General features: G+C 59.2%; 2 protein-coding genes across 56 annotated transcripts in view; one reads left to right on the top strand and one right to left on the bottom strand.

Annotated features, from left to right (window-relative positions):
• The window catches only part of Map4 (microtubule associated protein 4), a 165,839-nt gene extending 155,633 nt beyond the window's left edge, over window positions 1–10,206 (top strand). For 8 of the 50 annotated variants that reach the window (XM_004834953.4, XM_021256642.2, XM_087187053.1 and 5 more), the window contains 5 exons: window positions 1,147–1,239; window positions 6,019–6,100; window positions 6,539–6,651; window positions 7,996–8,185; window positions 10,038–10,206. In XM_004834953.4, coding sequence (XP_004835010.2) covers window positions 1,147–1,239; window positions 6,019–6,100; window positions 6,539–6,651; window positions 7,996–8,185; window positions 10,038–10,075 — 516 coding nt within the window. In that variant the 3' untranslated portion in view covers window positions 10,076–10,206. Of the gene's footprint in view, window positions 1–1,146; window positions 1,240–6,018; window positions 6,101–6,523; window positions 6,652–7,995; window positions 8,186–8,314 lie in introns of all 50 variants that reach the window. The other 42 variants (XM_004834951.4, XM_004834959.4, XM_004834964.4 and 39 more) reach the window with 11 other exon arrangements.
• A 280-nt stretch (window positions 10,207–10,486) lies between these two features.
• Window positions 10,487–16,574, bottom strand: part of Dhx30 (DExH-box helicase 30) — a 29,553-nt gene continuing 23,465 nt past the window's right edge. For all 6 annotated transcript variants that reach the window (XM_087187083.1, XM_087187079.1, XM_087187082.1 and 3 more), the window contains 14 exons: window positions 15,928–16,077; window positions 14,437–14,589; window positions 13,429–14,265; window positions 13,096–13,171; window positions 12,891–12,995; window positions 12,542–12,717; window positions 12,204–12,410; window positions 12,048–12,129; window positions 11,783–11,976; window positions 11,533–11,692; window positions 11,291–11,448; window positions 11,111–11,214; window positions 10,893–11,032; window positions 10,487–10,813 (listed from right to left, as the gene is read on the bottom strand). In XM_087187083.1, the coding sequence (XP_087043209.1) occupies window positions 10,560–10,813; window positions 10,893–11,032; window positions 11,111–11,214; window positions 11,291–11,448; window positions 11,533–11,692; window positions 11,783–11,976; window positions 12,048–12,129; window positions 12,204–12,410; window positions 12,542–12,717; window positions 12,891–12,995; window positions 13,096–13,171; window positions 13,429–14,265; window positions 14,437–14,589; window positions 15,928–16,077 (2,796 nt within the window). In that variant the 3' untranslated portion in view covers window positions 10,487–10,559. The remainder of the gene's footprint in view (window positions 10,814–10,892; window positions 11,033–11,110; window positions 11,215–11,290; window positions 11,449–11,532; window positions 11,693–11,782; window positions 11,977–12,047; window positions 12,130–12,203; window positions 12,411–12,541; window positions 12,718–12,890; window positions 12,996–13,095; window positions 13,172–13,428; window positions 14,266–14,436; window positions 14,590–15,927; window positions 16,078–16,574) is intronic.

Raw genomic sequence — 16,574 nt, forward strand, 5'->3', positions numbered from 1 at the left:
CTGGAGCCACTGGTGAACAACACACAGTGATTGTTTTCAGGGTCGCACACCTTGTAGCCCTGCCTACAGCTGTTCTCTGTACATGAAACTCACAGGATGCAGGACTAGACATTTGGAGGGTTCTAGAAGGAAGAGATGTTGGACCTTTGAATCAAAAATTAGTTCTGGGGGCCGGGGATTTAGCTCAGTGGTTCCGCCGCCTGCCTCACAAGCACAAGGTCCAGAGTTTGATCCCCGGCACCAAAAAAAAAAATTAGTTCTGTCTAGGCAGGTAACATAGGCCATTATCCCAACTACTTAGGAAGCAGGGGGATAGATCATAAACCTGAGCCCAGCCTGGCAACTTATCAAGGCACTGTCTGAAATCAAAATAAAAAGAGCTGGGAACATAACTCAATGCAGAGCCCTGGGGTCAGTCCCGAGGACCACAGAAATAATATGGGTTGGGTGTGGTGGCATAGCTGTAATCCCAGCACTTGGGAGGCAGAAGCATAAGGATCGCTGCAGGTTCAAGGCCAGCCCGAACTACATATAGTGAGACCTTGTCCCAAAAATCAAGAAGAAAACAATACATTTAGTTCCAAACCTCTGTTGCTCTCTTTCTTGAGCCCTGAGACAAATGGGCCAGGCATGGGGGCAGCCGTGGGGCCTGTGCTCCCCTGCTGCCCAGCGTCTGTATCCATTTGCATTTTCCTATGCACAGCATCTTCTTCCTGTCGCGTCAGCTTCTCCAAACAGTCTGGCTGCATCCACTCCAGCCCCAAACTGAGGGTCAGTCCTCTCCTCGCAGAGAGCTGACAAGCCTGTGCCTGGCCTGTGGGGGTGGGCAGGGTGAGGTGGTGGATGGGCCTGTGGGCATCCGGGGCTGGCCATTGTCCAGACCTTGTGCACCACAATCCAGCTCCCCAGGCACAGTGAGGACCTTGCGCCCCTGCTTGTGTCGTCATGTTATTTGTCCATGTGTTCGTTCCCTTGCTTGCTCCTTCCAGATCCTTTTCCTGTGCTTTCCCACACTTGCTCTACCACAGGTGGGGTCGGAGGGTTCTCGCTGTCACTGTAATCACGTGCGGACTCCCTGCCTGCCCCGTGTCACCTCTAACCAGCCATCTCCCCTTGTGTTGTTTTCTCTGTTCTCTAACATTCCAGGTCCAGATAGTCTCCAAAAAAGTGAGCTACAGCCATATTCAGTCCAAGTGTGGTTCCAAGGACAATATTAAGCATGTCCCTGGAGGTGGGAATGTAAGTATACACACCGGCATCTGAGGCACAGCCTCCTGTGGGGACCCCAGGGACAGGGCCACCTCCTGCAGACAGGACCATGGTGGCCAGGCTGTGGCTTTCGCGAAGAAGCTGTTCAGCCAAGAGAGGGGAGGCCTGGGTGCTCAACGGTGATGGACTTGGTGCCCTTGGAGCCCCGAGACCGCACCAGTGACACCCACATGATCTCTTCTAACCCCATGGGCAGACACCCAGCCTGAGTGCCACAGGCCTGTTGTCCTGCAGTCGTGGCGCTCCTTGGTGAGTCCCTCTTCCCAGTGTCCACCTCTTCCCCAGCCCGTCCTTGAGTCCTTGCCATTATAAAGTCAGAGAATTAGATTTTCCTCCTACCCCATCTCTGCTTTTCCCTTTATATTGATCACTCTTCCTCCTTTTCTTTCTTTCTCTCCCTACCTTTTTTTCCCTTTCTACTCTTTTTCCCCAATTCCTCTGTTTTCAGTCCCTTGATTAACTGGATGTGGTGGCATACATCTGTAATGCCAGCATTCTGGGAGGCTGAGGCAGGACAATCTCAAGTTTTAGCCTAGCCTGGGAAACTTAGTAAGACCCTCTCTTAAAACCTTGTGTGTAGGCCAGGATTTAGCTCAGTGGTTCCACCGCTGGCCTCGCAAGTGCAAGGACCCGAGTTTGATCCCCAGTACCAAAAAAAAAATACCCAGTGTGCTTTCCCCTTGTCCACAAGACAGTGCCCAGCCCACTGGGCTCTGCAGAGCTGTACCAGAGAGGCATGTTGGGAGCCATCACCTCTCGCTGCTTCTCCTCAGCCCCAGCAAGAGAGAACATCCCATGTGGATTTCCCTTGGGCTTGTTCAGTTCCGTGTTCTTCCTGTCCTTTCCAGGGTGACACCCTGTCCCACTCTGGCTTAGTTATCTCACCTGGTGGCCCTTTTCCCAGAGCTCAGCTGTGTTGCCCTGGCCTCCCAACACCCTGCAGGCTACATGGGAGCCTGGCCAGGTGATGGCCTCATCGTGGCCCCTGCAATAAGGCCGGCCACCGTAGCTGAGGTTGTGGCCGTGAGCCTGTGAGGGCCCCCAAGACACTGACCCTTTTAGGTTCTTTGCCCCCAGGGAAGCAGGGAGCAAGGATTCCTAGGAAATCGGCTCCCTGGAGTGTGCGACACAGAGGCTGGTTTGCGTGTGGCATGCGGGGTGCACAGGAGCTCTGAGGATGGTCATCAGCACCCCGTCACCTTCTGCAACCTTTCCATGCAGGCTGTGCGTGGCTGGCAGCAGGGCTTTTCGTAGTGTGAATGTCCTGTTTCAGGCCTTCCACAGATAGATAGCACTGGGAAGCTGCCTCAAGTGGTGTTTCCTGGCGGTGCTGGTTCCTCCTGTAGCTTCCACCCCCATACCCCAGAACCCCACTGTCACTAACAGGCCTGCTGTGTGGACTGAAAAGCATCACACACACGCACGCACGCACGCACGCACGCACGCATGTGCATGCGAATTCTGCACATGCAGGCTCAGAGCAGACCCAGTCAGCACTCAGACATGTCCTGATGGGAGCCCAGGGCCTCCTTGGTCCTTCGGGCCGGGGCACAGTGTGCTGGCAGCTTGGCTTCAGTTTGCCTGGGGCTGAGGTATTGCCTCTGAGCAGAGGTTGGTCAGCATGCATGCCCAGTAGGCCCACAAGGAGGGCAAGGGCAGGGTGCAGTGCTGGCTGCACACCAAGAAGGTGTCCTTCCAGGAACAGGCGTGGCTTTGCTAGCTGCAGGCTGTGCTGGTGAGTGGGCCTTTGGGGCAGCTGTAAAGGGGGTACAGCACATGGCTCCCTGAAGCTGGAGCTCAGGGCCGGCACATGGGGCTCACTCCAGAGGGAGCTGAGTCTGAGGAGGGATCTTGTTAAGGGAGTGAGCGCAGGCTTGTAAAATATGTTTTATTATGAGAATTTAAAATGTATAAAGTAGGCAGAACTCATCAGGTGAATTGGTACTGGTACATCTTTTATGAAGCTCTGTTTACTTTCTGCAAGACTGGTGTTGGGGTCTCTATATAGCAGGCATAGCTCCATCCTCACCTCCTTAGGACAGATGCAGATAGGGGCAGGTGTGTTAGTGACATGCTCCCTTTCAATCTTAGATTGTACCCTACTAGTGCTTCTTTGTGTTTTCCCCCTCAGCACTGGGGGTTGAACCCAGGGCCTTTGTACTACCTACCCAGTCCTTTTTTATTTTTTACTTTGATACAGGATCTCACTAGCTTGCTCAGGCTGGGCTCAAACTTGTAAATTTCCTGCCTTAGCCTCCCAGAGTACTGGGATTACAGCTCTGTGCCACTGTGCCTGTTTTTCAATGAGTTAACTGTTTTTTGATGAGTGGGCTGTCCTAGGGCCTGGATTGTTTTTTATTTGCAGCACAACTCCTTTGTCTGTTTTCTTCTGTTGATGTACATACCTGTGTGTGGCTGGGGGAGGGGCCCAGTGCCTCACACCTGCCAAGCAAGCTCTCTACCAGAGCTCCACCCAGCCCTTTATGTGGTATTTAGAGACGGAGTCTTGGTAAGTTGCTCAGGGTGGCCTCAACCTTGGAATCCTCCTGCCTAATTGTCCTGAGCAGGTGGGACTACAGGTGTGCACCTGCACCTACAGAAATGGACTTTACATTTTTTTCCTCAGAATTTGGCAAGGCTCTTCTGGCCAGTGGGGTTTTTCCTCGGGCGGCCCTTGGTGCCCCATCCTGTGGTTGTCATGCTAAGGTGGGCGTCAGCTGGTCACAGAAGTCTCCTAAGGCTCCTGCAGGAAGGACATTGACAGCAATCTATTGGCCCCCTTAAAAGCAGGACCAAGCACCAGGCATGGTGGCACATGCCTGTAACCTCAGCACTTGGGAGGCTGAGGCAGCAGGATTGCTGTGAGTTCAAGGCCAGCCTAGGCTATACAGCAAGTCCGTCTCTCTCAAAACGCCAGCAGGACCAAGCACAGAGAGTGCGTAAACCACTGTCCAGCACAGACCATAGCTGCGTGATCCACTGGGGAGATTTTTTTAAGACAGGTACTCACATTGATGTTCAGGCTGTCCTTGGACTTGCAGGGATCCTCCTGCCTGTGCCTCTGGGGTGCTGGAATTACAAAGGTGGCTGCCACCATGCTGGACTGCAAATAAACAATCTTGTGAGGCAGTGTAAGGCGATTTGTTCTTTGTTTGTTTTGTTTTTTCCTTGCAATACGGGGGATTGAACCCAGGGCCTTGCACTGTGCTACATCCCCACCCTTCTTTTCTTTTCTTCTTTCTTTTTTTTTTTTAGCAGTAGCAGAGTTTATTTGAAAAAGTAAATGAAGCGTGAGAGAGAAACTGGCTCTGCAGATCGAGCTTGGGCCGAATGAGAGAGGAGAAGAGAGATAAGAGTATACCCTGAGGAAGCAGGGCGGCTAGCTGGGAAAAGCCCAGTCCTGGGCACACCCGACACTGCCCTGTAGTGCTCTTCCTTGGTGTAGTGGGATAGTGAGGTTCAGGTAGATCAGTCAGCAGTTTCGCCTGTGATCCTAGCACTTGGGAGGCTGAGACAGGAGAATCCCAGATTCAAGTCCCACTCGGGCAACCTAACGAGAGTATCTAAAGGTGCAAAGGGCTGAGGTTGTATCTCAGTGGTATGGCACCTCTACAAGTGCTCCTCCATATTTCTCCCCCTTTTTGTGTTCAAACCTCAAAATAGCAATGATACAAGTAATAACCAAAGGCACCAAAGTGCAGCATTCTTCTCTTACAAATTGCAAGGGTTTTAGTAAGAATACGCAGCCCTGGGAGGCTGTGGCGAGGTGGGCCCAGCTGTGCTGATGGAGTCATCAGTGGTGGCATTGCTGGGAAGCAGGTTGGCATTGAGAGCCTGAGAACAAGCGGTGGCGGTGGCACACACCTGTGATCCCAGCACTTAGGGAGGCTGAGACAGGAGGATCACAGATCTGAGTCCCTCCTGAGCAACTTAGCAAGACCCTACTGTAAAAGAAAACTCAAAAGAGCTGGGGAAAACAGTCTCAGTCCTTGACCAGCAATCATGCCTGAGGGGGAGATCAGAGCCATGGAGATCATTGTTGCTGTGTTTGTGGAAATGACCTCCATGTTCAGCATGAGCAGTGGGACCAATTGATGCACAGCGTAGATCATTCTGCACCCTTCCTTTCCATTTCCATCCTTCGTGGGAGACTGATGACTGCATGAAGTCAGTGGGAGGACAGAACTACGTATGTCACTGTGCTGCACACTTGTGGTTCCGGCCTCTGAGAGGCTGAGGCAGGAGGATTGCAATTCAAGCCTAGCCTGGATGATTCGTGACTTAGTGAGACCATCTCCAAAGCTAAAAAAATTCTAAAAATTTTGCCTGGGGACGCAGCTCCTGAGTTCAGCCCCACCACCCTGCCCCCTGCACCACCAAAACACATGACAGGAAGGAAGTAGGCCAGAATGTCACTCCAGAGGACTTCTCCAGGCAGGAGTTGAAGGGGCAAGGTTTTCAGTTGGAGCTACAGGAACATTTCAGAAAGCCGCGTGTCGGGCTCTGCAGCTGTGTGACAACCACCTGGCTTTGCTCTGGCTTTTGCTCTGCTGGGGCAGAGGTGAGGGCTGGGGCCAGGATGGACCAGTGCTCTTTGGCCCTCGGGTGACGACCCTGGCCTTCGACAGCCTGGGGCGGGGCTGGGAGAGGGTGAGAGGAAGCTCAGTTGGCGGAGGTGGCAAAGGCAGCGTGGGCTTGGCCTCTGCCTCCCCTTCTGTGCGAGGCACCTGAGCTCCTGCTCCTCTGCAGGTCCAGATCCAGAGCAAGAAGGTGGACATCTCCAAGGTCTCTTCCAAGTGCGGCTCCAAGGCGAACATCAAGCACAAGCCGGGTGAGTGGGGCCTGCCCCAGGGCCCGGCGGCACTCCCTCCCTCCCTGTGGGCTGAGTGTCTGCGTCCTTCCACAAGGGCAGCCTTTCTGCTTTCTGTTGTGTAGTATTGGGGATGGAACCCAGGCCCTTCCTACTGAGCTGTATCCCCAGCTTGTTTTTAACATTTGAGACAGTCTTACTAAGTTGCCCAGGCCGAGCTTGAACATGCAGTCCTTCTGCCTCAGTCTCCCAGACTGCTGGGGTCCCAGGCTTGTGCCACACGTCTGGCAAGAGCAGGCCTTCTCTGACAAGCGTGCTCACTGGGCCACCTCATTTGAGCCTCCCTGTTCAGATGGGGCACAGAGTCCTGGGGCAGCCTCGGGTCCCTCCTGGCTCCCCGCATTGTGAGCACGGTGTTCACTCCCCTGCCACCCCCGTGACCAGGTCCTCTCTGTCCAGGCGGAGGAGATGTCAAGATTGAAAGCCAGAAGCTGAACTTCAAGGAGAAGGCCCAGGCCAAGGTGGGGTCCCTGGACAACGTGGGCCACCTGCCCGCAGGAGGCAGCGTGAAGGTAGCGAGTGGGTCGCTGGGCCGCCGGGGGAGGTGTGGGCCGGGCGCTGGGGTGGGGCCGGGCAGGTCTGGGCCACAGTGAGTGTCCGCCCCCCCCATGAGGAGTGCGCAGTGCGATGCGGCGCAGGCGCTGGTGGGAGAGGGTTCTCTCCGGCCTCAGTCGGCACCGGCCTCAGTCTCCAGGAGCCATCGTCACCCCCACCATTGCTGTTCCCATCGTCCTCCATCAGCCTGGTGGGCGGGCAGGAGAGGTGGGGAGCCCGGCCCCCGGCCCTGTGAGGGCTGCAGCGGAGGCGGAGGCTCTTCATCCCGGCAGCGGCTCATCCTCTGCCAGCCGGGCTCCCTCCCTCCCTCCCTCCCGCCCGCCCGCCCTGCCTCCATCCACAGTGCTGAGACCCTCTGTGTGCCAGGGCGCCGTCTGTCCTTTGTCCCAGTCGTGGCAGCTGGTGGGCTTCCAGCGTGAGGGCCCTGTGCTGCACCGGGGAGGGGTGAGGGCGGGCCACAGAAGCTGCCTCGGCTTGGTCTCCGCAGGCCAGCGGCGCACACTTCTCCTGGCCCCAGCCGCATGGGGGTTCCGTTTCCTCTGAGACCAGTCTCCCTAAATCGCCCCTGCCTCGGCCTCCTAGATTGCCAGGACAGGGCGCACCATCACGCTCAAGCCTCGTCCTCTCTTTATTCACCTTCTGTCCCTTTCCTCCCCCCCGCTTTTTTCTCTTTTTCTTTTTTTGAGATAGAGTCTCACTTTGTACTCACTCTGTGGTGCGGGCTGCCCTTGAGCTCACTGTGTAGCCCGGGCTGGCCTCGAACCCAAGGCGATCCCCCTGCCTCAGCCTCCCAAGGGCCGGGACTGCAGGCGTGCACCGTCTCTCCCTTTCTTCACTATTTCTGGTGTTATTTTCCTACTACACAGGCCTGTGCCTTTCCCCCTTGTGCTTGAAGCCCATGGAGGCGTGTCCACTTCCACTCCCTCCTCTCTGCCCCCACGCCGAGCCTTCCCTGGCACTCCGCTCAAGCTCCAGCTCTCCCTGGGCTCCCCTTCCTGCACACCTCCTCCCTGCCTCCCTTGTCCCTGGGTCCCAAGCGCTGCCTGATGCAGAGGAGCTGCAGTGGCAATGGAGAGGACCCCCAAAGTGGCCAGGCAGGGTGGTCCATGCCGTGCCACTGCTCTGCCTGCTGCTCCCAGGCCTGGCAGTTCGTCCCGTGGGTGCCAGGGGCAGGCGGCATCCTGGGGCAGAGGGGCGGTGAGGTCTGGGACTTGCGTGATGCCACCGCCACCGCCACCGCCATCACCACCACCATCCCACTCCCCCTCGCTGACCCTCACTGTCTCCATGTTTCATTGTAGACTGAGGGCGGTGGCAACGAGGCCCCTCCGTGCCCAGGCCTCCCTGCAGGGGAGGAGCCGGCCGGCTCTGAGGCTGCGCCCGACGCTGGCGCCCCCACTCCAGCCGGTGGCCTCAGTGGCCTCCCCACCCTGTCAGGGGGTGGTGACCAGAGGGAGGCCCAGACCTTGGACAGCCAGATCCCGGAGACAAGTAAGTGGCTGGGCTCGGCCTGAGGGCCTGAGGGCCAGCCGGGGCCCCGCCACTGGCCGGAAATTGAGCTCCTTTGTTTTCGACTAGAGTGTGGCCTGAGTTTTAACAAAGTCACCTTTTATTTTCCAGGCATCTAATGATGACATTCTGGTCTCGTCTTCCGTCTCCCCCGTGTCCCTCCTGTTTCCCCCGCTCCCTTTCCCTCCCCGCTCCTGTGTCCCTGCAGATTGAGACCTACAGGCTGACGTTCCGGGCAAACGCCAGGGCCCGCACCGACCACGGGGCCGACATTGTCTCCCGGCCCCTCACTTCCCTGGCTCCCGGCCCTTGGCTCCCTGTCCCAGGCTTCCCACTAGGCCTGTGAGTGCCCACTCAGGCGCCGGGCAGCCCTGTTAGGCCCTTCCCTGGTTCTGGGCGGCCGCAGGCCCAGCCCGGCCCTCCTGCTTTGCTCCTGTCCCATCACTGGCCACTGCTGGCCTCGGGGTAGGCAGGGGAGTGGGGGTCCTGTGGGATCTAGAGGGAGGAACTGGATTCCTACCTCCACTGTTTGGTTTTTTTGGACCAAACCCAAAAGAAACTGACATGCCCTCCCTCCCTCCTCCCTGGCCAGCCTGGAGGGATGAGTGCGGTGGTTCCAGGTGGTGACCCTGCTTGGGCTGTGCCCCCTGGAGCCTGCTAAGCCTCTGCCTCACCCTGTGACACCACGAAAGCACCCACCGTGCAGGCGGCACCAGGCCGTCCTGCTCCCCCACATTAGTTAGGAGCCATGCTGCACCCTGCTGCTCCCGTACCTGCCTCGCTGCCGTCACGCTCTTCTTTCTCTCATTTCCCCCACTAACCTGTAGCCAGTGGAGTAGTTGTGCAGGTTGAAGCCATGTCCAAGTGAGGGTCTTGGTAGGTGTGAAGGGAGTGGGGAGGGAATGCCCTGCGCGCTGTGGGGAGGGACTCGAGGTGCAGGGAGGCAGCCTGGTGATGCGCTGGTCAGCGTGGGCTGCTTGTGTTGGCGTTTCGTGTGTATGCTGCTTTTCTTTTCTAACCAAGAGGCTGGGTTTGGCATCTGTCTGTCTCGTTCCCTGGGATTTGGTGGTCACCGTGTGATGCAAGGCCAGTGCTGAAGCAGGAGAGGGCCGTGGGGTCACAGTCCCGCAGCCTGACCTGTCGCCTTGGGACACCCAAGGTCTCCATGTGTCTCATGTGGACAGTGGGGAGTCAGGTCTGGAAATTGGAAAATGAGGCCTGAGACTGGGGCCACCACTCCCTTCCGGCTGAGAGGAGGGGCCAGCCCGTGGGCAAGCCCCAGTGAGATCCCGGGGACCGTATGGACAAGATTCTTATTGCACTTGTATTTTTTGTATTAAAGTTTGCATGGTTTCTAATAAAGGATTAAAACAAATTTGTAGTGAAGCGGCCTGGGAGCTTCCAAGGGCTTCTCCAGAGGGGCATTTCCTGCTGCGCAGACTTGTCTTGGAGGTGGTGGTGGCGGCCAGCCTGGATGGCACTCTGGCCCTCCACTCCGCTCCCCGGTCCCCACGTTAAGGGAGGGCATCCCCACGCCTCAGGTGGTCCTTTCCTTGCGGAAGACGCCTACTGGACAGTGAGCCCAGCTAGAGTCCATTTTGTCTGCTGTGCCAGCGACACTAGGGCACCGGAGCGGTCAGCAGGAGGAGGCCAAGGTGGAGATACTGGGTCTGCAGGCACCTGCATCTCTCCCTACCTAGGGTTGATGCTGAAGTTGATGAAGGGCTCCAAGTGCTCCTTGGCCAGGGCTTGGGGAAAGGAAGGTGGCTGTGGAGAGCCTGGGCTGGGCCCCAAGTCCACCCTAAGAGGCTGTCTGTTTCCTGCTCCCTTCAAGTGTCCCGCAAGCCAGAGGATCCGCAAAGGCCGACCTGACGGATGGGGACCGTAGCTCGGACATTTCTGTGCTCCCCATCTTGCTGTGGTTCAGCTGTTACCAGTCTGTGATTGTTGTACTGATCTGAGTAAATAAAGCTGCCTGATGTTCCACACACAGGCCCTGGGTAGCCTCTGTCTGTTCCACTCCTTCCATCGGGGCCCAGCATGCACTGTGCACACCACCTGGGTATCCGCAGCACCACTCAGCCGGCCTGCGGCTGTCACCAAGGGCAAATGTCTGCAGTGTCGCCATGGCAGGCTAGGTCTTAGTGAGAAGCTGCTCAGCACCATGCAGACCACAGGGCCAGTGACCCACAGGCTTCCGTGCTTCAGGCCTGGTGCAGCAGAGGCCACACAACCCCTGGCCCCCCTGGCCCACAGTGCTGCGCCCCTACTGGACAGCGATGCTCACAAGGGATAAATAGAGCTTTATTTTAAATAAACATTTGCACTCTGTACACAGCCCCAGCGGAAGAGGGGCTCAGTCATCCGCTGTCTTGCGCACGTCGAAGCTACCACAGGGTCCTCGCAGCAGCTCTGCCACCAGCGCAAGCAGCTGCCCGTGCTCCTGCTGCACACTCGGTGGAAGTGCGGCCAGCTCGCTGCGCAGGCTGCGCTCCACCATGCGCCCCAGGGCCCGGCGCAGCTCCCTCAGCAGCCGCACGGTTCTCGAGTCCCCCTCCAGCCGCAGCAGGTCACTGTCACTCAGGGAGATGGTGGCACGGCGCCCGTCATCTAGGGGAGGGGCAAGATGACAGTCACTGCGAGGCCAGGCCGAGGACACATTGAAGGAGCAGAGGGTGTGGACACCTACCCCGGACATGGAGGTCCCCGTCGGTCAGGAGCAGCACTGCTAGCGGGTGCACCTGGGAGGAGTCCCGCACAAAGACGCTGCCATTGGACTTGACGGCCATGAAGTAGGTCAGCCATCGGCTCCGTAACCTCGTGGCCTCCCTGGGGAAGCGACACGGCTAAGTCAGGCCGCCCTCTCGGCCCTTCCCAGCCCCCTGTCCCATCCTGCCTGTCCCTCACCTGTTAATGGTCGACTTGTGCAGCAGGATGTTGCCGGATTTGGTCCTGTAGGTGACACTGTTGGGCTTGAACTTCCCCTGCCGGGTCACCTTGCCCTGCCTCACCTGCAGGGACAGGGGGATGAGCAGGGGCCGGGAAGCCGGGCCTGCTTCCCGCTTCCCACTTCCCGCAGGGCCGCACCTGGATGAGGTTGGGGTAGAGCCCGGCCATGAGCACACCCTTCACCAGCTCCTCCTCCTCGCTGTACTCATTGCACTGGGCCGAGGGCAGTGTGCAGTCTGAGGGTTTGCCCACCAGGAACGCCTCGTAGATGTTCTCAGAGAACTGCTTGATGAGCCCTGGGGAGGGGCACGTGGGCCTGGGCGTGAAGGGGGGCGGGGCGGGGCGGGGCGGGGCGGCCGGGGCGGGTGGGCGGGGCTGACCATGGATGAAGCGCAGGCTGGGGGCGTACAGCAGATTCTCCTCCAGGTAGTTCTCCCTCGACGTGCGGTCCTGCCAGCGCAGCACCTCCTCCCAGCCGGCCACCGCGCGCACAAAGGCCAGGTGGTCGCTGCCGCTGTCGTGGCTCAGCAGTGCCTTCACCTGGGGGGAGATGGCACCGGGGTCCTGGGTGAGGCCAGGGCACCTCACCTCCCGCGTACCGTGGACGGGCAGGGAGGGACGCACGCTGACCTTGTCCACCTCCGCCCGGTTCTGCAGGCTGCTGCTGAAGGGGTCCCGGGTGAGGCAGGAGACCACCACGAGCAGCGGGTGCAGGCAGCGGAAGATGGCGGCCAGCACAATGGCCTTGGCCAGCCGGGGGTCCGTAGAGATATGGGCCAGGCGCTGGCCCAGGGTGGTCAGGTACTCGCGCTGGTCCAGCACCCCTGCAAGCGTGCGGCCGTCAGCCCCAGCTAAGCCCCTGTGCTGCTCCCCCTGGGCTGGCAGCCCCACGTACCAATCTCCTGGAGCAGGATCACAGCCTCGTCCACCGCCTTGATGTTGGGGGTGTCCACGGCCTTGGAGAGGAACTCCACCGCCTAGCGAGGACAAGCAGCGCCCGTGGGCCTCAAGCCGCTGGCCCCCGCCCACCTGCCCCGTCACCCTGCCGCACCGTCTTCTCAGGCATGTGGATCTTGGCCTGCAGCACCAGGTTCTCCAGGGGCGTGCGAAGGATCTCGGGCACTTGGAAGGGGGCCATCTTCTCCAGCCGGCTGCGTGGGAACAAGTGGTAGGCGAAGCCTGACTGGCAGCGGCCCGCCCGGCCTCGGCGCTGGATCACATTGGCTCTCGACACCCACACGGTCTCCAGGCAGGACACCTGGGGGAGGCAGGGGGCCGACACACCAGCACCTTTCAGTGCCTTCCCACTGCTCAAACCCTCGGCAGCTCCCCACAGGACAGACCTCAGGCACGGCCGGGAACTGGCCAGGCCAAGGGCAGAGGCGCCACCTTGGTCTTGAGGTCATAGCGCTCCTCCTTATGCAGACCGCTGTCCACGACATGCACAATGTCGTTGACTGTGATGGAGGTCTCCGCGATGTTCGTGGCCAGGACTATCTTCCGCACCCCAGCCGGAGGCTGCTGAAATATGGCCTTCTGGTCCATCATGGGGATGTTGGAGTGCACTGACGGGCAGCAAGACACACGCTGGTTACAGACATGCTCCTGCCAGTCCCAGCCCCAGGAGGGGATTCTGACCCCACCTTGGTGAAACCGAGGCCCAGATCAGCGAGATGCGCATGGAAAAGTGGTGCGACTGGTCAGAACCCTGTGCCTGAGTCTGGTCTCCCACTCTCACCTGGCAGGATGAGGTACTTGCTCTCGTGCATGCCCAGGGCCTCCTGCAGGCGCTGCTGCACTCCCTTGATCTCCTGCCACCCGGGCAGGAAGCACAGGATCCCACCTGCAAAGGGCCTGCACGCATGAGCCAGCTGCTCTGGCCAGTGGGCAGCGGTCAGCGGGTGCCAGGGTGGAGATGGTGGGCCAGGGCCGGAAGCACCCACCTGGGTCTCCATGCGCATCAATGTGCAGAATGAGATCCATCACCAGGTCCAAATCGAGTGCACATTCGTCCTCAGACTGGGGTGGGGGAAGAGAGGCCCCAGTTAGGCCCGGGGAAGGGCGGTGCGCAGGACAGGGCCAGAGCCACTTGACATGTGTGCTCCAAGCCTCTCGTACTTGCCACCTGGGCACTAGCGTTCCTGTCTCCATCAAGGAAACTGAGGCTCAGGCGGGGCGGTTAACTTGCCCTAGGTCACCAAGCCACAGACAGGGAGGAGGGGATGCAGAGGACAGGCCAGGGGCCACTGGGGCCACTGGGGCCAGGAGTCGCTCACCTCATGGTGCCGGTGTCGGTGTGGGTACTGGTGCTTGCCCAACTTGGCCAGGATGTCCTCCAGGTAGTGCTCCTTGACGGGGTACATGAAGCCAGGCACCTTGATGACAGGGCAGCCACCAAAGTAGCGGGAGAAGCGCTCATTGTCGCCTGTGGCGCTCATGAGCACCAGCCGCAGCGTGGGGTTGAGGCGCTGTAGGCCCTTGAGCAGGATGAGCAGGAAGTCCGTGTTCACGTCGCGCTCGTGCACCTCGTCCACAATGACATGGCTCACGCCCTCCAGGCTGGGGTTGCTCTGCAGCTTGCGCAGCAGGATGCCCACCGTGCAGAACAGCAGTGCCCCACCCCGTGCCGGCGGCTTGCTCTCCAGGCGCACCTGGAATCCCACGTTCCGGCGCAAGGAGGGGCCTAGTTCGTGGCTGACCCGCTGCGCCACGGACACGGCCGAGATGCGGCGAGGCTGCGTGATGATCACATTGCAGTGGGCCCCGCGGCCCTCGGTCACGTAGCGCTCCAGCAGCAGCTGGGGGATTCGCGTTGTCTTCCCACAGCCCGTGTCCCCAGAAATGACCACCACAGGATGCTGCTCAATGGCATTGAGGATGGTGTCCCGGTGTGGGTCCACGGGGAGCTGGGGCACCTCCTGCCACATGGGTCCCCGTCGCCGCCACAGCTCCAGCAGGCTCTGGTTCAGGCGCACCTCCTCGGCCTCAGTCAGGGGCACAAAGGGCTTGCCAGTGATGGGGTCGCTCAGTGGCCCCGAGTCCTTGCCCAGGGGCAAGATGTCCTCACTGTGCAGTCGGAGCTCGGGTGAGAGCCATGAACTTTCCACGGGGTACTGGGGGACAAGGAGGCAAGCGAAGTGGCGACAGGGCAATACAATTTGCCTCCACTATGGGACTCCCTGGGTTAGGTGCTAGGGCCGAACCCGAGGGCAGAGGACTCAGACCACAACCACCCCAGGGCCTCGTGGGCCATGGGAAGGCGAGGGGTGGCAGGGGGCGCTCACGTGGTTCAGGAAGGACTCTATCTTGCGGAGGATGGGCTCTGGCACCTGGATGGTGCACGGCCGGCGCTGGGTCTCCCCCAGCTCCCGCAAGGAAGCCAAGTTGTACATGGCGTGGGTGAGGGGCTCGTTGTTCCTGTCCACCAGGCCCAGGCTCTGCAGAGGAGACATGTGGGCTTCAGGCTGTGCTCCGGGCCCACACAGGCTGGGAGCGCCGCGAGAGACACTGGGTAAAGGGATCTCTTTTCCAAGAGAGTTTAGTTTTCTCACTGCAAACCACAGCGAGAAATTAGGAACTAGGAAAACATGAATCTCCACAAAATAACCCAAGTCACCTAGCTAAAATTAATTCAAGAGCTAAGCTTGACATGTCCCAGGAGAACAGGCCCAGCCTGGCTCCAGCGTGGCGCTGAGGACAAGGCTCCCCCGACGCAGGGGCCTCGCACAGGACCCGAGAACCCCAACCATACCTCCAGGTCTCCCATGGCCCTCATCCCATCCTCGACCCCATCCCAGAGAGGATACAGACTTCCCCAAAGGCTGTGACTGGATGAGTCTTTACCAGAAAACACTAGCTCATGTCCCTGCACGCCTAGAGCTACCTCACAAGAGCCCTGAGCCGTGTGCAGAAGCAGCCGAGTCCCACATGCCCTCAGCCGGAGCAGCCAGCTCTGCCCATCCTCCAAGGCCTGGACTGAGCACACCTGCCCCAAGGAACCCTTTCCCTCTACCGGGCCCATCCCCTTTCCCTGAACAGGAAGGCCCCACTAGCCGGGAAAGGGAAAGCTTCCGGGAGAGGGAAAGAGCTTCCGGCAGTGCAGCGTGGAGTGGCACCCACAGCCTCTGGTGAGCTAAGCAGCCTTTCGGCTCATCTGTCACCTCTGCTGCCACCTGGAGACGTTCTTCCCACACACACAGCCTCTGCCGCCTCCTCCTGTCAGTGCATGTGTGGCCATCCGGCCTGCACACCGCGCCCCTCTGCCCTCCTCTCCACCCGGCCTGCAGCACCTCTCGCCCTCAGCCGGACCTGCACTGGAGCCACACGTATCAAAGCAGGGCTGATGGCCCGAGCGCTCGGCACTAAGCCCACAGTCATGGTCCTGCCTGCTCAGGCACATGGCATCAGCTGATCCCAAAGCTGTTTCACACTTGCACTGCGATGCTTCCTTCTCCCAGCTTCCTCCCAGGATCACCAGCCCCCGGTCACTGGCTCTTTCTGGACCTGTCTGCCCTCTTGCAGCTTTACACTGCTCAGGAAGAGGAGGGCCCTTTCTTGCTCCACTTTGGTCTAGCCAAGCTGGGAGGCCACTTCTGCAGGCCCAGCAGCCTCCAGGACCTCTGGGGAAGTCGTGGAAATAGCAGTCCATGCCCAGAAGCAAGGCCAGGACCCCGGTTGTTTGTGTGCCCAGGGCAAGGGCCTGGTGAAGCAGTGTCACTTTTGGAGAGGGGGACCAGCGTGCACAGACCACAGCCTGGGGATGCTCTTGGACTCACCTTCAGTTTCTTACAGGCCAAGGCTGCTGCCTTATTCTCAGCCTCTGCTTTGCGGCGCCCTTTGGCAACAAATGTCATTGGACAGGGCCAGAGGAGTGTGAGCGTGGACAACTTGGTTTTGGTACCCACCGTGTGGAACTGCATGAGGTTCTACAAGGAGGGGAGGCAAAGTCACAATGGGATGAAAGGGGAGTTGTGACACTCTCAGGATACGAAGGGCCCCAGAGGGAGCATTAACCAGTCTCAGGAGGTACCAGGCCCGGAATCCCGGCGCACAGCCATGAGCAGGCCCAGCAGGATGACCACCCTCTCCTGTGCCCAGGTAATGCCAGCCCATCCCCTGCCTGTGTCCTTGGCACGTTAAGGCAGCTGTAAAAGAACTGACACATTCCTAGGGCAAAAAGCCTTGCCCCTGGACAGAAGTCCTGCTTAGCCCTAGCCCCCGCTGTAGCAGCGATGGTCAGATTCATACCTGACAAGACAGCCACCCACTCCCAACCGCCCACTCTGGAATGGATTCTGGCCTACCAATCCTGGTACCCAGCCTGCTCCCTGTGTGTGTCTGCGCGTGCGTATGCACAGACTGTACAGGAGTTTGATCCCAGCGCCTTCATGCTAAGCTACACTCCCAGCCTTTTACATTCATT

The sequence above is a fragment of the Heterocephalus glaber genome, unplaced genomic scaffold (assembly GCF_053883595.1).
Source record: "Heterocephalus glaber isolate CG9 unplaced genomic scaffold, H.glaber_assembly_v1.0 deba00001504, whole genome shotgun sequence".
NCBI classification, from domain to species: domain Eukaryota; kingdom Metazoa; phylum Chordata; class Mammalia; order Rodentia; family Bathyergidae; genus Heterocephalus; species Heterocephalus glaber.